Raw genomic sequence first — 18,133 nt, forward strand, 5'->3', positions numbered from 1 at the left:
AAACCAGGCATTCAGCTTTAAATATATATATATATATATATATATATATAATTTGAGACAGAGTCTCTCTTTGTCGCCCAGGCTGGAGTCCAGTGGCGGGATCTCGGCTCACTGCAACCTCCCCCTGCCTGGTTGAAGTGATTCTCTTGCCTCAGCCTCCCGAGTAGCTGGGATTACAAGCACCCGCCACCACGCCTGGCTAATTTTTGTATTTTTGGTAGAGGTGGGGTTTCACCATGTTGGCCAGGTTGGTCTCAAACTCCTGACCTCAGGTGATCCACTCGCCTTGGCCTCCCAAAGTGCTGGGATTACAGGCATAAGCCACCATTCTCTTCCAACGTTCTATATTTTTATGTGTCAAAATATGTCATGTTTTTCCAAAGTGTAAGATTGCCTGGGTATGAAGCGTAGATCTGAAATTTAAAGCCTTCCGGTAAAGCAATTATTTGTGACTTGGTTTTGTTACATATTAAATGAGATATTAGCTCTAAGTCACAGGACTGTTTTGGAGATTACATGAATTATATGTAAAACATTTAGTGTCTGGCATATAGAAACACTATAGAGATATTGGTTATAATTATTGTCATATTTCAATCATCCTTACTGTAATTACCACCATCTGGTACACACTTTCGTTACTTTTATTATTTTGGTGCTTTGGATAATACAGGGAGCAAGAGTGCTAAAACTTAGCAAAGTAGTGTGGGTTGAAGACCACATCATATAGAACCAGCTATAAATCAACAAGATATGACCAGTGGAGAAGACTGGAGCAACAGTTAAGAGAGAGAATTAATAAGCAACAAACAAGTTTTTAAGTACCCTCTGAGAATTCTCAGGATTATTCAGAAAAAATATATTTTTAAAGGCAGAATGAGACTTCAAGTTATTTTATTTGGCTATTACGAAAAGTGTGGATAATCCCTTGCTGGGTAATACGAACCCTCTTTCCACTGAGGACAATTTGAAAGTCTAGACAAAACGTTTCAAATCGTTAATTTAATTTAATTTAATTTAATTTTTTAGACTGGGTCTCACTCTGTCACGCAGGCTCAAGTACAGTGGTGCAATCACAGATCACTGCAGCCTCAAACTCCTGGGCTCAAGCAATCTTCCCACCTCGGCCTCCCAAAGTGCTGGGATTACAGGCACGAGCCACTGCACTCAGCCTGAAACCATCACAAAGGCATCAATGAAATTACATGCTATTGAAAAATAAAACAATACAAATCCAAGAGAAAACTGAAACCCAGAAATAAGAGCTGCTTTTCCAACAGAAAATCTTACAGATGGAAAAGCTAAGGAGCCAAGCAGGGCTCTTGGCAGTCTTCGGTGCTAGAGTAATTCCAGTCTCCAAGTAGGGGTGGGGTGAAAAAATTAATAGTTCTAGTTAGTTGACCAAAAGCTGCACCTCAGACAAAATCTTCCGATCTTGACATTATTGGCACTTTGAGTCATATTATTCTTTCTTGCAGGGGCTGTGCAGCGCATCGTAAGATGTTTAGGAGCATCCTTTACTTTCATCCCATAGATGCCAGTAGCCAGCCTCTTCCCCCATCTCACCTACCCTGACACTGACCCTTCACCAAGTTGAACAATCACAAATATGTCTAGACATTGCTAAATACCCTTTGAGGGATAAAATTACTGCATCCCAGGTAGAAAAACACTGCCCTAGGAATAAGACTAATCTAAGAGTAGATTGGCTCTTGAAGGAGGTGAAACTCACCTTCAAATCCTTTCTATTACTAACACTGAAGGAAAGTTGATCGTAGATTGCTAATGGCTGTGATGATTTTCTAGAAGCACATTTACATTCTTCCTGCAGGTACTTTTTTTGTCAAAGAAAAATTGCATCATACAAACTAAACAGGGAAGAAAGATTTTATTCAAGACCATTGTAATAGAAGAGAGTAATTGAATCCAATTATGCTGAAGTGGGAAGATGTTTAAATACTGGAGTGAGCTGGTGGAAAAGGACCAGAGCATGTTGAGGAGACTCTGGTCAATGTGATTAGGTCATCGGTAGTTGTTAATTGAAGCTCATTGAAGTGAGGTTCCTGTGCTTCCACAGAAGCCGGGAAGTAGGGGCACTGTCTCGCTTGATGGTTACATTTCAAAAGCCTGGCTCCCAGGTCTTTGAGAAAGACATTCCTGGGCTGTAAAACTGGAAAGAGGCTGGGAGAAGATTTATGTTTCAAAGAAGCAGAGAAAGAATTTGTAATTACAAGTTTCCTAAATGATCCAAGAAAAGAAAAATCATGGATTCACAGATAAAAAGAAGTCTGAGGGAAACATTAAGGTCATCTTGGTCAAAGAATATAACATGATTCTAGTTTTCAAATAATTACTGTATTTTTTTCTTTTGTTTTGAGATGGAGTCTCGCTCTGTTGCCCAGGGTGGAATGCAGTGGCATGATCTCAGCTCACTGCAACCTCCACCTCCCAGGTTTAAGGGATTCCCGTGTCTCAGCCTCCTGAGTAGCTGGGATTACGGGTTTATGCCACCACGCCTGGCTAATTTTTGTTTTTTTAGTAGAGACGGGGTTTCACCATGATGGCCAGGCTGGTCTTGAACTCCCAATCTCAGGTGATCCGCCTGACTCGGCCTCCCAAATTGCTGGGATTACATGTGTAAGCCACTGTGCCTAGCCTCAGTTTTTTTTTTTTTTAGACAAAAGCCCAGCACTCAACAACAATACGAAATAAATAACCGGGTACATAAATAGATAAGATGACATTAAAAGTTACAAATAGAAATAACAGGCAGTGGTTAAGAAATTCCAAGTGCTCTAGAAAATGCAGTATCACACACAGACTTTAAAGTAAGCATGTTCAAATATTATTTCAAAAAATCAGATTTAAGTAATACATATTTAAATTTTAAATAAATCATTTCTTAAATTTACATATCTATATAGTATTTAAAATATAACAACATAAAATATTTTTTAAATACTAATATATTTAAAATGAACTCCTGGAAATAAAATGAATATATTAGAATTTGGGCTGAAACTTGGAAAGTTTGAAAAAGGAGAAGATGGAAACTCTAGAACTAAAATCCACAGTAACTAAAATTAATTTCACAGAAGAAATAATTCTTAATCTAATAATATGTATTCTCAGCATCTCCCCCCAAAACAACCAGTCAACCTAACAAGTAAACAAAACTAGAACAAACATTACAGTTAATGGTAGCATATTAAAAACTTTCCCTTTGACATTGGGAACAAGACAAGGTACTCACTGTTATCATTTCCACTTAACATCATTGTTCATGATGTTAACAGATACAATATGATTTTTAGGTTATAAAACTTTGGAAAGAAAAATACAGCACACATCAACCATGGATATGATTGTTTATAGAAAATCCAAGAAAATCTATCAATAAATTATTAGAATTAATAAAGGAGTTTATAAGGCAGCTGGATACAAATTCAATATAGAAGAATCAGTTGTATTTCTGTTTCTCAGAAACAAACTGAAAATAAAAATTTTTAAAGATACTATTTTTTTATATTGCTGCCGTAACAAATTACCACAGATTTAGCAGCTTAAAACAGCACATGATTATCTTGCGGTTTCTATAGCTCAGAAGTCCAGACACAGTACTACTCAGTTGGTTTTCTGTTTAGGGTCCTATAAGGCCTGTTGTTTTCTGGAAGCTCTGGGGAAAAATCTGCTTTTAAGCTTGAAATAGTTTGGATGTTTGTCCTCTCCAAATCTCATGTCGAAATGTAATCCCAGTGTTGGAGAGGAGCCTGGGGTGATGTCTTTGGATCATGGGGAAGATCCCTCATGATGGCTTAGTGCTATCCCCTTGGCGGTAATAAATGAGATCTCACTGTGAGTTAGGGCAAGATCTGGTAAGAGCATGTGGCACTTTCTCCCCGGCTCTCTTCGCATGTTGGCTCCCCATTGCCGTAATTGTGAGGTTCCTGAGCCCTCACCAAGAGCAAATGCTAGAGTCATGACCGTGCGGCCTGCAGAACCGTGAACCAATTAAACCTCTTTTCTTTATGAATTACCCATCCTCAGGTCTTCCTTCCTTCCTTCCCTTCCTTCCTCCTTTTTTCCCTCCCTCCATCCCTTCCTTCCTTCCTTCCTTATTTTTCTTTCTTTCTTCTTTTTTGACAACATCCTCACTCTGTTGCCCTGGCTCTAGTGCAGTGGCAATCCCAGTCCACTGCAACCTCTACCTCCCAGGCTCAGGTGGTCCTTCCACCTCAAACTCCTATGTATCTGGGATGATAGGCACATGCCACCATGCCCCGCTAATTTTTGTATTTTTAGTAGAGACTGGGTTTCATCATGTTGTCCAGGCTGGTCTCGAACTCCTGACCTCAAGGGATCCACCCACCTCGGCCTCCCAAAGTCCTGGGATAACAGGCATGATACACTGCACCTGGAAAGGGAATTCTTTATAGCAATGCAAAAAGAGTGTAATACAAAGCTTATTCAGGTTGTTGGCAAAACCGGTTTATTTGACTATAGTGCTGAAGTTTCCTTTTCTTCTTGGCTGAGGACTGAGAGCCTCTCTTAGCTTCTTAAGATCAACAGTCATTGTATTATTGATTTGTTGTCTAGATACATGATAGATAGATAGATAGATAGATAGATAGATAGATAGATGGATGATGGGGGTGGGGAGAGACAGATTCCTTTATCAATTATACGTGTTAGAATGTCTTCCACTCTGTGACGACTTGTCATTCTGTCCATGATGTCTTTTGAAAACTAGAAATCTGTGCAGATTTTTGTTTGTTGGTTTCAAGTTATTGACAAGTATATGTAAAATAAGGAGAAAATAATGTGAACTTCAGGTCTCAGAACCTAGAAATTTGGAAGCAAGTCAACTTATGGTAATGTAGTTCTTTAGCATAGACGAAGCACTTTTACATGCATTATTTTAGTTACATTTTAAATTTGGCATTACAAATATTGAGAAATATGGATGGGGTGCAGTATTATCAAAGGATAAGTTTTACTTTTCTAGATTATGCCATTCGTTTATAACTAGAAAAAATACAAAATGGAGTGTTGAGAGAGTGGTGACTGCCACATCTTTCCACTAAAGAAATCAAGAATCATCATCCACACACACACAAGCCACTTGAGTGTAAAAAATAACCAAGATATATTTTAAAAATTTATTGTAAATTGACAAATTATAATTGTATATATTTGTGGGGTATAATGTAATGTTATTTGTACACAACGTGGAATGATTCAGTCAAGCTAATTACCATATCAATCACCTCAAATACTTATAATTTTTTGTTGTGACAACGTTTGAAATTTATTCTCTTCGAGGTTTTGAAATGTGCAATATATTATTGTTAATTATGGCCACCAAGAAATTATTTTTTAATGTCCTTTGACAATGACTTAACACAGAAGTGCGGTAATCTCATACAGTCACTAGATGGCACTGCAGCTTTTTAACAGGGATGTTTAAGACAGGCAGGAGGGGTTCCTGAAATAAACTCATTTTTTGTATTTGTAATTGGTCACCAGACAGTAGAGTCATGCTTTCAATAATAAAATTATTCCCTTTAAGAATTATATATTTGTATCTATTTAAAGAAAACACTTTTTCTTAAGAATAAAATAATTTCATTATAGGAAAATTCAAAATTGGCCAGGCGCGGTGGCTCACCCCGGTAATCCCAGCACTTTGAGAGGCTGAGGCCGGCGGATCACCTGAGGTCAGGAGTTCGAGACCAGCTTGGCCAACATGGCGAAACCCTGTCTCTACTAAAAATACAAAAATTAGCCGGGTGTGGTGGTGCGCGCCTGTAATCCCAGCTACCCGGGACGTGAGGCAGCAGAATCGCTTGAACCCGGGAGGCAGAGGCTGCAGTGAGCGGAGATCGAACCACAGCACTCCAGCCTGGGTGACAGAGTGAGACTCGGGAAAAAAAAAAAAAAAGAAAAAGGAAAAAAAGAAGAAAGAAGGAAAAGAAAAAGAAAGGAAAGGAAAGGAAGGAAAGAAAGAAAGAAAGGAAGATCCAAAATTATAGAAAAACGTAAAGAAAATAAATACTTCCTATATTCCTCCTCCTCAGGGAAAACCACTGTGTTTACTTTAGTAGTTGGACTTTCTGTCAGCATATAGAAATATAAAACATATTTTGTATATTTAATATTGAACAGGAAATAATCCTATTGTATATATTATTTTAAACTAGCAGCAGTAATAGTTTGAGTATTCGTTCATATACATAAATGTTCTTCATTATTTTTTAATGTTGGGATAGCATTTCATCATGTAGGAGCATTATATTTATTTAACTAAATCTTTGGTTTTGGACAATTAGGTAACTTCTGATTTTTCACTACTAGAAATATCCGTTTGATAAACATTTTTGTGGTTATGTCTTGTGGTTATGTCTTGCACATCCAAAATTATTTCTTTAAAATCTCCCTCCCTCCCCAATAAGTATTGTCAAGCTGCTTTCCAAAGGGTAAAGGAAACCAGTTTACACCATCACCAGCAGTCTTTCTGGTCATATATTTTCCAATATTTTTCCCTGAAAAATCATTTACATTTTAATTTCAGTTATAATACATTTTCATGTGCAAAATCTAATCAAATTATGAAAATTGACAGCAAGCTTAAAAATATCATTTCTATATTAGTATCATACAATTTTTAAGTAGTTGAATACTGACTGTAGCACCTAACAGTTCAATGGCATTTTAGCCTTTTTAAAAAGTTTTATCTAATCCCTATAATTATGTGAAATGTGCAGCTGATGTATTCCCCTTTCCAGAGGAAGAAATTGAAATTATGTTGAAAAAGCAACGCAAAACACGGATAACTGATAGTTTTATTTTACACATATTTATGTAACTACCCAAGATGAATGTATCCTACAGAGTTAAAATTTTGATAATTAGCTAAAGGTTTGAATACAGGAGTATATCTTTAATATGCTTCCATAGCACCCTACGTTTTTCCTATTATAACATTCATCACACCATATTAATTCATCTTGTTGTTTGTTGTACAAATAGACCACAAATTCCACAAGGCCAGTTGCCATGCGGAATTTGCTCAGTATTTTAACTCTGGTGTCCACCATAGTAGTAGGTGCTTACTAATAACTTGTCAAATGAAATTTTTAAAAGGCTTTCCAAAAACAAATACAAATAAGATATATTACGTAGAAATAGACCTGTCGTGTAGAAACGTGGCTTTATGCCAATACTGGAAGTTTGAAGACATAGTGTTTCTAGTTCTAATAATCATCATGAGTATTTAATACATGCCTATGGTGTACTAGGGAGCCAGATAATGTTTTACGTTTGTTTTCATGTACTAACTAATTTAATATCTAACTAATTTTAGCTGAATTTTGAAAGAGTTCTGATAAAATAGCTAGTCAGCCCACGCGTGGCAGAGATGAAACTCAGGCGGTCTGGCCCCCGTGCTTTGGCTCTGAACAGCTCCACGCTCCACATAGACGTTTTGTAGTGTCCTTAAAACAGAAGTGCAGTAATCTCGTATAACCACTAGAAAGCACTGCAACTTTTGTAACAGGGGACTTAGCCTGGGGCAGGAGAGGTTCTTGAGACAAACCCATTTTTTATATTTGTAATTGGTCACTAGCAAGTAGAGTCATACTTTAAATAATAACATCATTCCCTTTAAGAATTGTATATTTTTTATCTATTTAAAGAAAACAGTTGTCCTTATGAATAAAATGACTTCAAATTACGTGTAAAAAATAACTCTCAGTTATCTGTGTTTTGCGTCGCTTTTTCAACATAATTTCAACTTCTTCCTCTGGAAAGGGAAGTACATCAGCTGCTCATTTCACATAATTATAGGGATTCAATAAAATATTTTTAAAAATGATAAAATTCATTGAATTGTTATGTGATACAGTCAGTATTCAATGACTTAAAAATTGTATCATACTAATATAGAAATAATATTTTTAAGCTTGCTCTCAATTTTCATAATTTGATTAGATTTATGCACATAAAAATATGTTATAACTAAAATATTAATCACAAGACTTTGTTTTCTAAGATGGCTCGAGAGTAGATTGTTGGTAATGATAGAATATTAGACCTAGGAGGCTGCTTGTTTCTTTTTTCCCACAGCTGTGGGAACTCAGGAGCACAGAGGTCATTATTTTTCACTAAGCAGTGTCTGAAATCCACATTTCTGTTTGCCGTTTGTCAATAGTTTAGCGATACCATACACATCATACATTTCCAACAAGCAGAGAAGAATATTGCAAATTACATTTATAAAACAATTTTGAAGGTAATCAAATGTATTAGGCTATTCTTGCATTGCTATAAAAATATCTGAGACTGGGTAATTTATAAAGAAAAAAGGCTTAATTGGCTTACGGTTCTGCCATTTTTACAAACATAATGCTGACACTGCTCAGCTTCTGCAGAAGCTTAGGGAGCTTTTACTTATGTTGGAAGGTGAAATGGAGTGGGAGCAGGCATGTCACATGGAGAAAGCAGGAAAGAGAGAGAGAGAAAGAGAGACAGAGAGAGAGAGAAAGTGCTGCACACTTTGAAAAGACCAGATCTCCTGAGAACTCACTCAGGTGCAAGGAGACCACCAAGAGGATGTTGCTAAACCATTCATGAGAGATTCGCTCCCATGATGTAATCACCTCCCACCAGGCCCCACCTCCAACAAAGGGGATTACAATGCGACATGAGATTTGGGCAAGGACACACATCCAAACTACATCATCGAGTTTTTTGCTGATTGAAATATCCCGTGAAGATTATGCCTTTTTTCTATGTATTGAATTATTTTACATAAATAACTAAAGTGTATATGGCACCTCAGAATTGAACAAGATACTTTCAGAGCATTGACTATGAGGAGTAATTATTACAGAGCATCTGCTATATACACAAAAATGGATATGGATACATACACCCTTTAGCCTATAAGTATATGAAAACAATTTGATATGTATAAGCTGTTATAAAACTAGGGGTTTTATTCTACATGGGATTTTTTTCTAAGTCATAGTAACTTTCTTTTCTGCTTTCTCATATAGTATATACTTTTTAATGTATTTTGAAGGAATGAACTTCCTTGGAAACCATTGTGTTTATTCTACTTTTATTTCACATACATAAAAACAGCTTATAATTGTACTGAACACAAAATACAAACACATTTTATTGCACATAAAAATATTTTAAAGGAAGTATTGAAGTATTGCACGTAATAGAATTGATTAGGAAAGTCACAAACCTATTATAAGACTATTATTATTCTAGGTTTGAAGATTACAGAATATTTCCTAATAGAGATTTGCCACATCACATATTGCACATTTTCCAGCACTATTCTATGTTTCGCAAATATTCCTCATAGTCTTTGCTTATGTCTTTTCTCTGTAAAACACTGTATAAAAGATTATAAAGGCAAAGAAATATGTACCATCGAAAAGGACCAGTCTACAGCTGAGGAAGTAAAAAAATAAATACACGATCATCCCATTCTTTTTGGGGAAAAATAACAAAGTAAACTGGCAAATTTCTCTAAAAAGAGAGAAATACTACAAATCTTAGTTTCATAAGCATTTGTCCATTTATAAATGCTCCCTGAGTTTAATGGATTCAATTAGACTAAAAACCTATGTTACCAGCCATAATTCCTTTGTTTACATTCAGTATCTAGTACCAACATCTAACTCCTTCCAATAGTGCAAATGCATGAAGGGCTCTCACTGTTGGTAGTCATTCAGCAATAAATAGTAAGTCCACGCCTAGTTATTTCATTATTTCTGGATTCAAAATAATATAAAGTGCATCCAAAGGTTGCATAGTCATTCTTCTCATTCTTGGGCATGGTTATTAGTCAACCTGTGATGCTTCCAGCTCATGGCAATAAAAGCCCACAATGCAGATTTTCCTGGAATTTCTTCCTTTTTTTCCATAGTTCTGTTTGGAAGAAAATTTCCAAGACACTACAAAATTTTTTTTCACAAAGTCTATATGGAAAACTTCGGACCACAGAGCAGCATCCACTGACACAGATTTCCTTGAGTTCCATTCTGTAATAGTCACTAAGTGAACATGTTTCCTTATTATTTGTAAGGTTTGTTACATATCCAGTATAAATTCTTCTCACATTCCATGCTGCTGACCTCTGTGTTTTTCAGAAAAACGCACTTCTCAGACCCTGTAACGTTGAACCTGTCAAACAATAAAGAAACTTAGAATTATTTTCAGCTCATTGTTTTCATTCAGTTACATGAGAATGAACTCGGAGATGGTGACCTCTGCTTCTTTTAAATTCTTAGTGGGATACATAAGTCAAATAATCATAGACTAATCTGTAGAGACAATGGACAAGAATTGAAAAAAAATAGGATGTGGAGAAAAAATATAGAAGTAAGAGGAAAGCACGCCATTCATTTGGTTGGCATGGCACCAGATAAGTGATTCTTGGTCATTTTTGAGTTCATAGATTTTTCAATAAATAATTTCACAAAATTATATGCATTCAACAGCCATGCCTACTAGTGCATACAGCTTTAGGGGGTTTATGGCTCCTGAAGCCCATCTGTGGATATGGAACCATACGACAAATATTAGGAATCCCTTTTCTAGAAACCTGAATTTTCATCTCCATACTTCATCAGTATTATGATTAACAGCAAACTCGTAAAATGATCTTCAAACATTAAATGTATTTTAACTAAAGGTAATGAAAATAGAGTGTCTAATTCTGGGGCAAATTTTCTTTCAGGTGTATAGGAACTCATAATTAGGCATTGAAACTATTCTTTATTCTGTGGAGATGAAAACTGAGAAATAGTAAGAAGGATTTATTTTCCAGCAACTATCTTATTAGTAAAGACTAAATGTGACATTGAAAATGGGTCTTTGTTGCATCATCATAATTATTATTGAAATATTTCCAAATTAACCAGATCTATTACTCACATTAGAGTTTGCTGAGAAAAATTACTATAAGCATTTATTTTATGTATTATAAGTGTGGATAAAAAAATAATAATAGTAAAGCCTGTTATTAAAGAATTCCAGAGTATACGCATTCAGAAGAGATTGTTAGAGCTCTTGAAGAGCTCAGCCTTCGTATCTAAAGTGCTTTGAAAGAAGAAAAGGAAAGTGATTTTCCTGAGATGCCACCCTGGGGAATATAAAGAGACTTCTGGAGACTTACCAGTTGTTAAATTCTTTGCCATTTGACCACTTCCATGGGTGACCAGGTTCCTTTTTCAGTCCAACCCAGTGTTCCTCTCTACCTGTGTATCGTTTTAGAAAGTTCTTAAAGAAAGCACAAAGGAGTTGTTACATTAAACACCCTTCTGGGGAAGTAGATAGTAAATCCTGTTTCTCAAAAGCTGCAACTTGAGGCATGACAGCTTATCTGACCATGCACTCATTCTATATAGGATCAGCATATTTGGATTTCTGGTCTTTGAAGCTAAGCAATCAAATCAAACTTAAAAGATTAAACCTCATTTTGACCTCAGGCTGATCATATGGTTCTCTGGGATGACATTTTCCTACATCTGAAATAGGTACAATGTTTGTTTGTTTGTTTGTTTACTCCACTTAGAAACAGAAGGAAACCACTGATTAGCCATATGAATTAAAATAGTAATATTTTATCTTTTTTTTATTCTTACCATGTCCTTTTCAGAATCAATGACAGCAAGAGTAGCACCATGTTCAGAGCAAGCATTTTGGGCTGAAGTCCAGCTCCTCTTCACAGTAGAAATAAAGTAGCATTTCCTCTGGTAGCCAACCCAGTCCTCAGAGCATGAAGAAACATGGCTGTCTGATGGCATTGAGAATGTGTATTGGCCTGGACAATTGTATTGGCCCACTGTGAACAGAAAAATGCTTTGTTTTAGTAACAAAAGAAACCAAATACCCACAGCATGCAAAACTAGCCTTAGGATGCTATGTTGTGCTAGGTGGTGATAAAGTAAAGGATAAAAGCTAAAAAGTAGAATTCTGAAAAGGGTATGAAGAAAGAAAGTTCTCAGGACCATATCTGATCTTCCATTGTGCCTAATCATCATTGAACGGAGGTATGAGGATGAGGGGATGTACCTTTGGCCATAATGTCAGAAAATGACAGAAGTATAGAACAATTCTGAAAATTTGGACTAAATATTTCTTTGGACCAGAAAGGGTAAAGTGCATTATACATTTCAAATAAGGTTTTGAATCTGAATGCAGAGGTGGAAGAATTTGAAGATGCAGTATTTATAGCACTAGGTTGGAAAGATGGAGAGAGTAACTTTTAGGGAACCAATTCAAAATACAGAAAGACATATGACTCAGAATATCTCAAAACAATGGTAAACATTCCCATTTGTAAAAGACACAAATGTATCTTGGTATAGCTGGAGGTATTGAATACCAAATCACTAGTGACTCTCTGGGAACTTTTAAATATAATCTTAATTATGCAGAACTACCATTCTGTGTCCTTTGAGATAAAACACAAAAGACTGGCCACTTCCTGATTAATCTATGGCTTTAGATACGATTTTTTTCCATAATCAATGAATGTGAAGTTCACATTTTTTTCTAGCTAAATAGCTATTTATTCAGAATTCAGACCAGCTCCCTTCATTCTAGATGTAAACATCTTTTCAAATGCAATTTTATTCTACAGTAATATATAAATCATAGATACTTTTAATACTTATAAAAGTATTACATTAATTATTCAAGGATTGTGGAATTATGTTTAGTATTGATTAGGAAATTGGCCATATATGGCACATGAGATGTTTCTAAATTAGCTACAGTTTCTGATTAACTAGACTAAACTAATATTGATTTCAGCTGGGTATGGATGCTTACAGCTAAGAGGCTTTGAAAGAACTGATGAAGTGTAGACCCACCTGATAAAGCAATGAGAGCTATGATTAAAATGGTGATGAAGACCACATTCATTATAGCACACAGGACAGGAACTTGGAAGGACCCTTCATGACGTGTTGAAAAATGGGGACTGGTGGCATCATCTGGAAGGGAGAAAGTTGATGATGAGTTCAGGCAGACTATAGAAGTACTATAGGAATATGCGACATTCTTTTGAGGCATTTAAACTTAATATTTCCTATCTCCTTATATGAAATTTCCCCATCTCTTTATAGAAATTTCTAAGTTAATTTACCCCCAATTTTGAGTGAATTTGAATAGTTTATTGTTGGCTTGAAATGAAACAATTCAAGCATAATGATGAGATTATAAAGTATCTCCCCAAAATATTTACCTGGCACATATAATTTATACACTTAGTAGCTATGAAAATTCTAAGTATATAATCAGTTTGTTTTAATCATGATAAGAACATTTATTAAATATGCACATGCCCCAGAAGACACATAAAAAAATTCTAGGGTGTGGTGGCTCACACCTGTAATCTCAGCACTTTGGGAGGCTGAGGTGGGTGGATTGATCACCTGAGCTCAGGAGTTCAAGACCACCATGAGCAACATGGTGAAACCCTGTCTCCACCAAAAATACAAAAAATTAGCTGGTCATGGTGGTGCGCACTTGTGTTCCCAGCTACTTGGGAGTCTGAAGTGTGAGGATCGCTTTAGCCTGGGAGGCAGAGGTTGCAGTGAGCTGAGATTGCACCACTGCACTCTAACCTGAGTGACAGAGTGAGACCTTGTCTAAAAAAATAAATAAGTAAATAAATAAATAAATAATTCTAGCATAATTCCTTAACCTCCTTGTAGTTACTGTTTGAGAGAAATGATGTGAATGGGATAAATGTGGATAATATCATAAAGTAAAACATTGAATTGATACATAAATATCTAACATTAAAATGACTGAACAAAATTTTAAACGTGACAGTATTTTTTGGTGAAGTTGGTGCAGATGTGGAGCAACTGGAATTTTCAGATGTTATTGGTGGGAGAACAAATTGGAAAAACACTTCGGAAACTGTTTCTTATAAAATTAAATATATGCCTTTTCTATGGCCCAACAAACCTACTTCTATGTATATCCCCAAGAAAAATGAAAATATGTTCTCAAAATGCCTTGTGCAAGAATGTTCCTAGCAGCTTTATTCTTAAGAACCAAATTCCAGGAATAATCCAAATATCCATCAACAGGAAAATAAGTAAACAAATTATGGTATATCCATACAAGGGAATTCTGCACAGCAATTCAAAATAAGACAACTGATACATACAACAAAATGAATGAATCCCCAAAAAAAATGTTGAGTGAAAAAAAAATCCAGCCACAAAAGATTGTATACTAAATATCTGCATTTATATGACATTAAATAATAGTTGGTCTAATCTCTGGCGTCAAAAATCAGAACAGTGGTTGCCTTTGTGTGTGTAGGAAAGGTAATTTAACTGGCATGGGACACAGGGCAAACTGTCTGGGGTGATGGAAAGATTCAAATGTTGCTAGTCTTGTGGTTATACCACTGTCATAAGTCATTAAACTGTATACCTACGAGCTGTGCATTCGTTGTAAGTGAACCAAACCTCAATTTAAAATGATATGTGAATGAACAGTAAAAATTTGAATTTTTCAACAGATGTTGAAATAATAGAGGAAATGTAACAGTATTATAGTCCAAATATTCAGCGAAAGTTTTTTCATTTGCCCTCTGTACAATGGTGAAACAAAGTAAAAGCCTTTTTTTTTTTTTCCAACAAGTAGTGTTCCTGTGGAAGGATTTAGAATAATAATATGATGTTAATGATAATTGATAGTTACAAAAAACTCTAAGAGGATGTCTGTTCTACACTCTAAGTAAATAACTGAGGAAGGAGAAAAGAGAATTTTGGAACTTAGATTTTGGATTTTAATTTTGCAGGATGAGCTGTCAGGATTCTTAAAATGTGGCCCCACAAGGAGTATACAGGTCCCTATTATGTTCTCAAAAACTAAAATGTAAAATGGCTACTTAAGTAACTGAGAATGCAAAACAGTTTCAAAATAGAAAACATTCTATTTTTCAATATGGATGATTTTCATAACTTAAAAAAGTTTACATAAGATATATCTTGAAATACACATATTTTTACCCTTAAAACATTTATCTAAAGGTAAACCGGACCAAGAGATGTTGCCTTTTTTTCACAGTAATTTACTGGGTACTGGTGTCCACATCAACTTTTGCTTTATCTGGAAGTTATTTTTCCCATCACAGATTGGCACTCAGATTTTGCAAGAGAAGCCTTTACTTCACTGCCATCTAGCTCGATTTTCTCAGCTTCTCAAAGCAAATTTTTCTTTGTTCACTGGTATAGAATCATCATCGGAAGCCACCTTTGCTACCCAAGGTACCAAGTTCGGAGCTCTGTCTGGTTTCACTTCACATTATGTGAGTCAGTCGTGCTGCTTGAACTCAGTATTGCAACAGCTGTCTCCTCAGTGAGCACTAACACACCCCAGTGACCCATGGACTCCAGAGTCTCAATCAGCCCATTGGCTCAACTAGGGAGTAAGCTTTGGGATGACTCTCAGATGATACTTTATTCCGATTAATGAGGGCTACTGTTTTTTGTTTATTTATCTATCTATTTATTTATTTATTTTGAGATGGAGTCTCGCTCTGTCGCCCAGGCTGGAGTGCCGTGGCGATCTCCGCTCACTGTAAGCTCCGCCTCCCGGGTTCCGGCCATTCTCCTGCCTCAGCCTCCCGAGTAGCTGGGACTACAAGCGCCAGCCACCACGCCCGGCTAACTTTTTGTATTTTTAGTAGAGACGGGGTTTCATCGTGTTACCCAGGATGGTCTCGATCTCCTGACCTCGTGATCCGCCCACCTCGGCCTCCCAGAGTGCTGGGATTACAACTGAGGGCTACTCTTACCCACAGCTTGACTTATCTCCTAGGTGACAAAACATTTCCCTCAACAGCACACTTTTGATTTGATTTCAGGTCGTGCACATTAATGGAGAAGTTGAAAATCAACTCAATTTGCTACTTATTGAATCACCCAGGGATAACGTCCAAGGATGACTAGGGCAGCCTAAATTAGACATTCAAAAGAAAGTTGAAACAGTATCAGGAAAAGTTAAAAATTTCTGCATTAGGTCCTTCTTTCACCTGTGCTCTCTATTTATTGAGTAGTTATTATTATTATTATTTCTTTTTGGCAGCACAACTGTGCCATAAGTAATGGCTCACCTGATTACCTGAAAATTTGCATGCTTTGCGTTTGTTATCCACACTAAATTTTATGTTCTTAAACACAGGATGGATTTATGAGAAGTAACTGATGTTTTTCGGAAGTAAAGTAATATAGTAGACACACGCTTAGAAAATAATCCCTTTCTACAAGATTGTTTTAGTTCTCCTGTTTCTCACATATCCCTTTGTTAATAGATAGCTCTTGCTGAGAAGTAGACTAATTTCTAAGTGCTAGTGCTTTAGGGTACCTCATTAACTAAGGAGACAGAGAGATAAATGGAAAAACTCAACAAATTTTACAGAAGTAAGGTATAGAAAAACAATAGGCAAAATCCCAGTAACAGGAAATAAACTAGATATGTGGATAGAAGAGACAAATAAAAGAGAGGAAAATTTCTAAGATGATTATATTTTGCTGAGAAACAAAGGAAAGGAAGAACAAATTCTAAGTTACATAGTCTTTGAAGTCAGAGATTGGAAAGGTTAAACAGAAGGATGAAATAGAGGAAAAAAGTCCTATAAAGAATACCAAAGCAGGAGCTTGCATTTTCAGGAATTCTTTTGTGACTTTTTTTTTAGTAAATTACAAATGGACACTGTAAATTTTCATCTGCTGATACAGCTATTCTCTCAAAGATGGCAAACTTGCCCATTTCCAGCAACTAGACGATGCTGTCATGAGAACACAGGATAAGGTACACTGAAAGCAGACACTGAATGCAAAGGAAGGCAAACAATGTAATTGCTTATGTGGAAAATAGAATTTTTCATAAAGAGAGACAGCACTTCCTGGAGAATGTACAGATGGATATGAAAAAACATGATGGAGAATAACCGGGCTAGAGCAGAAAGTTTTCTGATTAAATCTAAACACACTGAGATGATATAAACTAAAGCAAAGAGAAAGATCTTTAAAAATCTTCTGACATTCATTTTTGCGGCTTTCTCTCATCTCAGGTATTCTATCTTCTTATAGATAAAAAGGGATTTACCTCTTCCCTGAAGAAGAACCTGTCTTCTCTAAAAGACAAAGCCTTACTTCCTTCCCTAACAACCATTAGATATCACATATGTAGAGATTAGCAGTATATTTCTCTAAGATTATATATCATATATAGAGAGATTACCAGCATATCTTCTATAACTACTATTAATGTCATATATAGAGATACTAGAGAGTAAATATGCAATCAGATCTGACTTACTTTCTTGTCCACTCTCCGGATGCAAAGAGCTGTTCTCTGCTATGAAACAATTTTCAGAGCTCATCTTTACTCTCAAGATTCCCTAGTTAATCTCAGGTCAAGTCAATCTACAGTGAAAGTCTTTGCTGGAGCTCTTGTTCAGTCTGTGAGGCTCTGAGGCATCTCAGAGTTTATACTCCCTGATGATGTCTCCGCCCCCTTCCTCTTGCCGCCTACTTGCTTGACTACATTGTTTCTCTTTAATTTATGCTCCAGTGGACCAGACAATGTATAGTGTGTTGTTGTGGTGAAGTGTGGGTTTTCCCTGTTGTCTGAAATGTGCTTTCTCACAACTGTAAGATGTAGCAGGAGGAAAGTGGGATTTTCCCAGACTCTGAGACATCCTGCCTTAAATTTCTAGAAAACACAAATAGTTTAGGAGACAGCATAATCTAAGTAAAGAATTAAAAGTTAAAGATCCCTGTCTTTGAGATGAAAATAATTTGGAGAAGGAGAGGGTAGTATTTTCCAGGAATCTCATTCATCTATTTATTCATACATTTAACTGTTATTTACTGAACACCCCCTATGCACCTGACACTGTCTGGGGCCCCAGGATTTATTGTTGAACATGAATTTTAAGATCTCTATGCTCATGGATCTCTCTCCAGCCTGAAAGAGTTTTATTTAGAAAGCTACGAACTGGTTTTTGGAAGTGTCTCATTCACTTCTTCCGTGGTGACTAGATGTATCACACAGTAAGAAGTAAGAATGCAGG

General features: G+C 36.2%; 1 protein-coding gene across 1 annotated transcript; it reads right to left on the reverse strand.

The window, feature by feature from the left end:
• Positions 1-9,104: 9,104 nt before the first annotated feature.
• CD69 (CD69 molecule) lies at positions 9,105-17,521 on the reverse strand. Its single transcript, XM_002822887.5, has 5 exons — positions 17,377-17,521; positions 12,900-13,022; positions 11,667-11,866; positions 11,198-11,301; positions 9,105-10,203 (listed from the first exon to the last, which is right to left on the reverse strand). The coding sequence occupies exons 1-5, from the start codon at positions 17,438-17,440 to the stop codon at positions 10,095-10,097; spliced, it is 600 nt and encodes a 199-aa protein (XP_002822933.2). The 5' UTR covers positions 17,441-17,521; the 3' UTR covers positions 9,105-10,094.
• Positions 17,522-18,133: the final 612 nt, after the last annotated feature.

Source organism: Pongo abelii, chromosome 10 (assembly GCF_028885655.2).
Source record: "Pongo abelii isolate AG06213 chromosome 10, NHGRI_mPonAbe1-v2.0_pri, whole genome shotgun sequence".
Classification (NCBI taxonomy): domain Eukaryota; kingdom Metazoa; phylum Chordata; class Mammalia; order Primates; family Hominidae; genus Pongo; species Pongo abelii.

Coding starts and splice junctions, on each gene's coding strand:
- CD69 (XM_002822887.5), bottom strand. CDS start 17,440: ATGAGCTCTGAAAATTGTTTCATAGCAGAGAACAGCTCTTTGCATCCG. Junction 11,867..12,899: donor AGCTCTCATTGCTTTATCAG/GTGGGTCTACAC, acceptor TTCTGTTCACAG/TGGGCCAATACAATTGTCCA. Junction 11,302..11,666: donor TTGATTCTGAAAAGGACATG/GTAAGAATAAAA, acceptor GCTTTCTTTAAG/AACTTTCTAAAACGATACAC.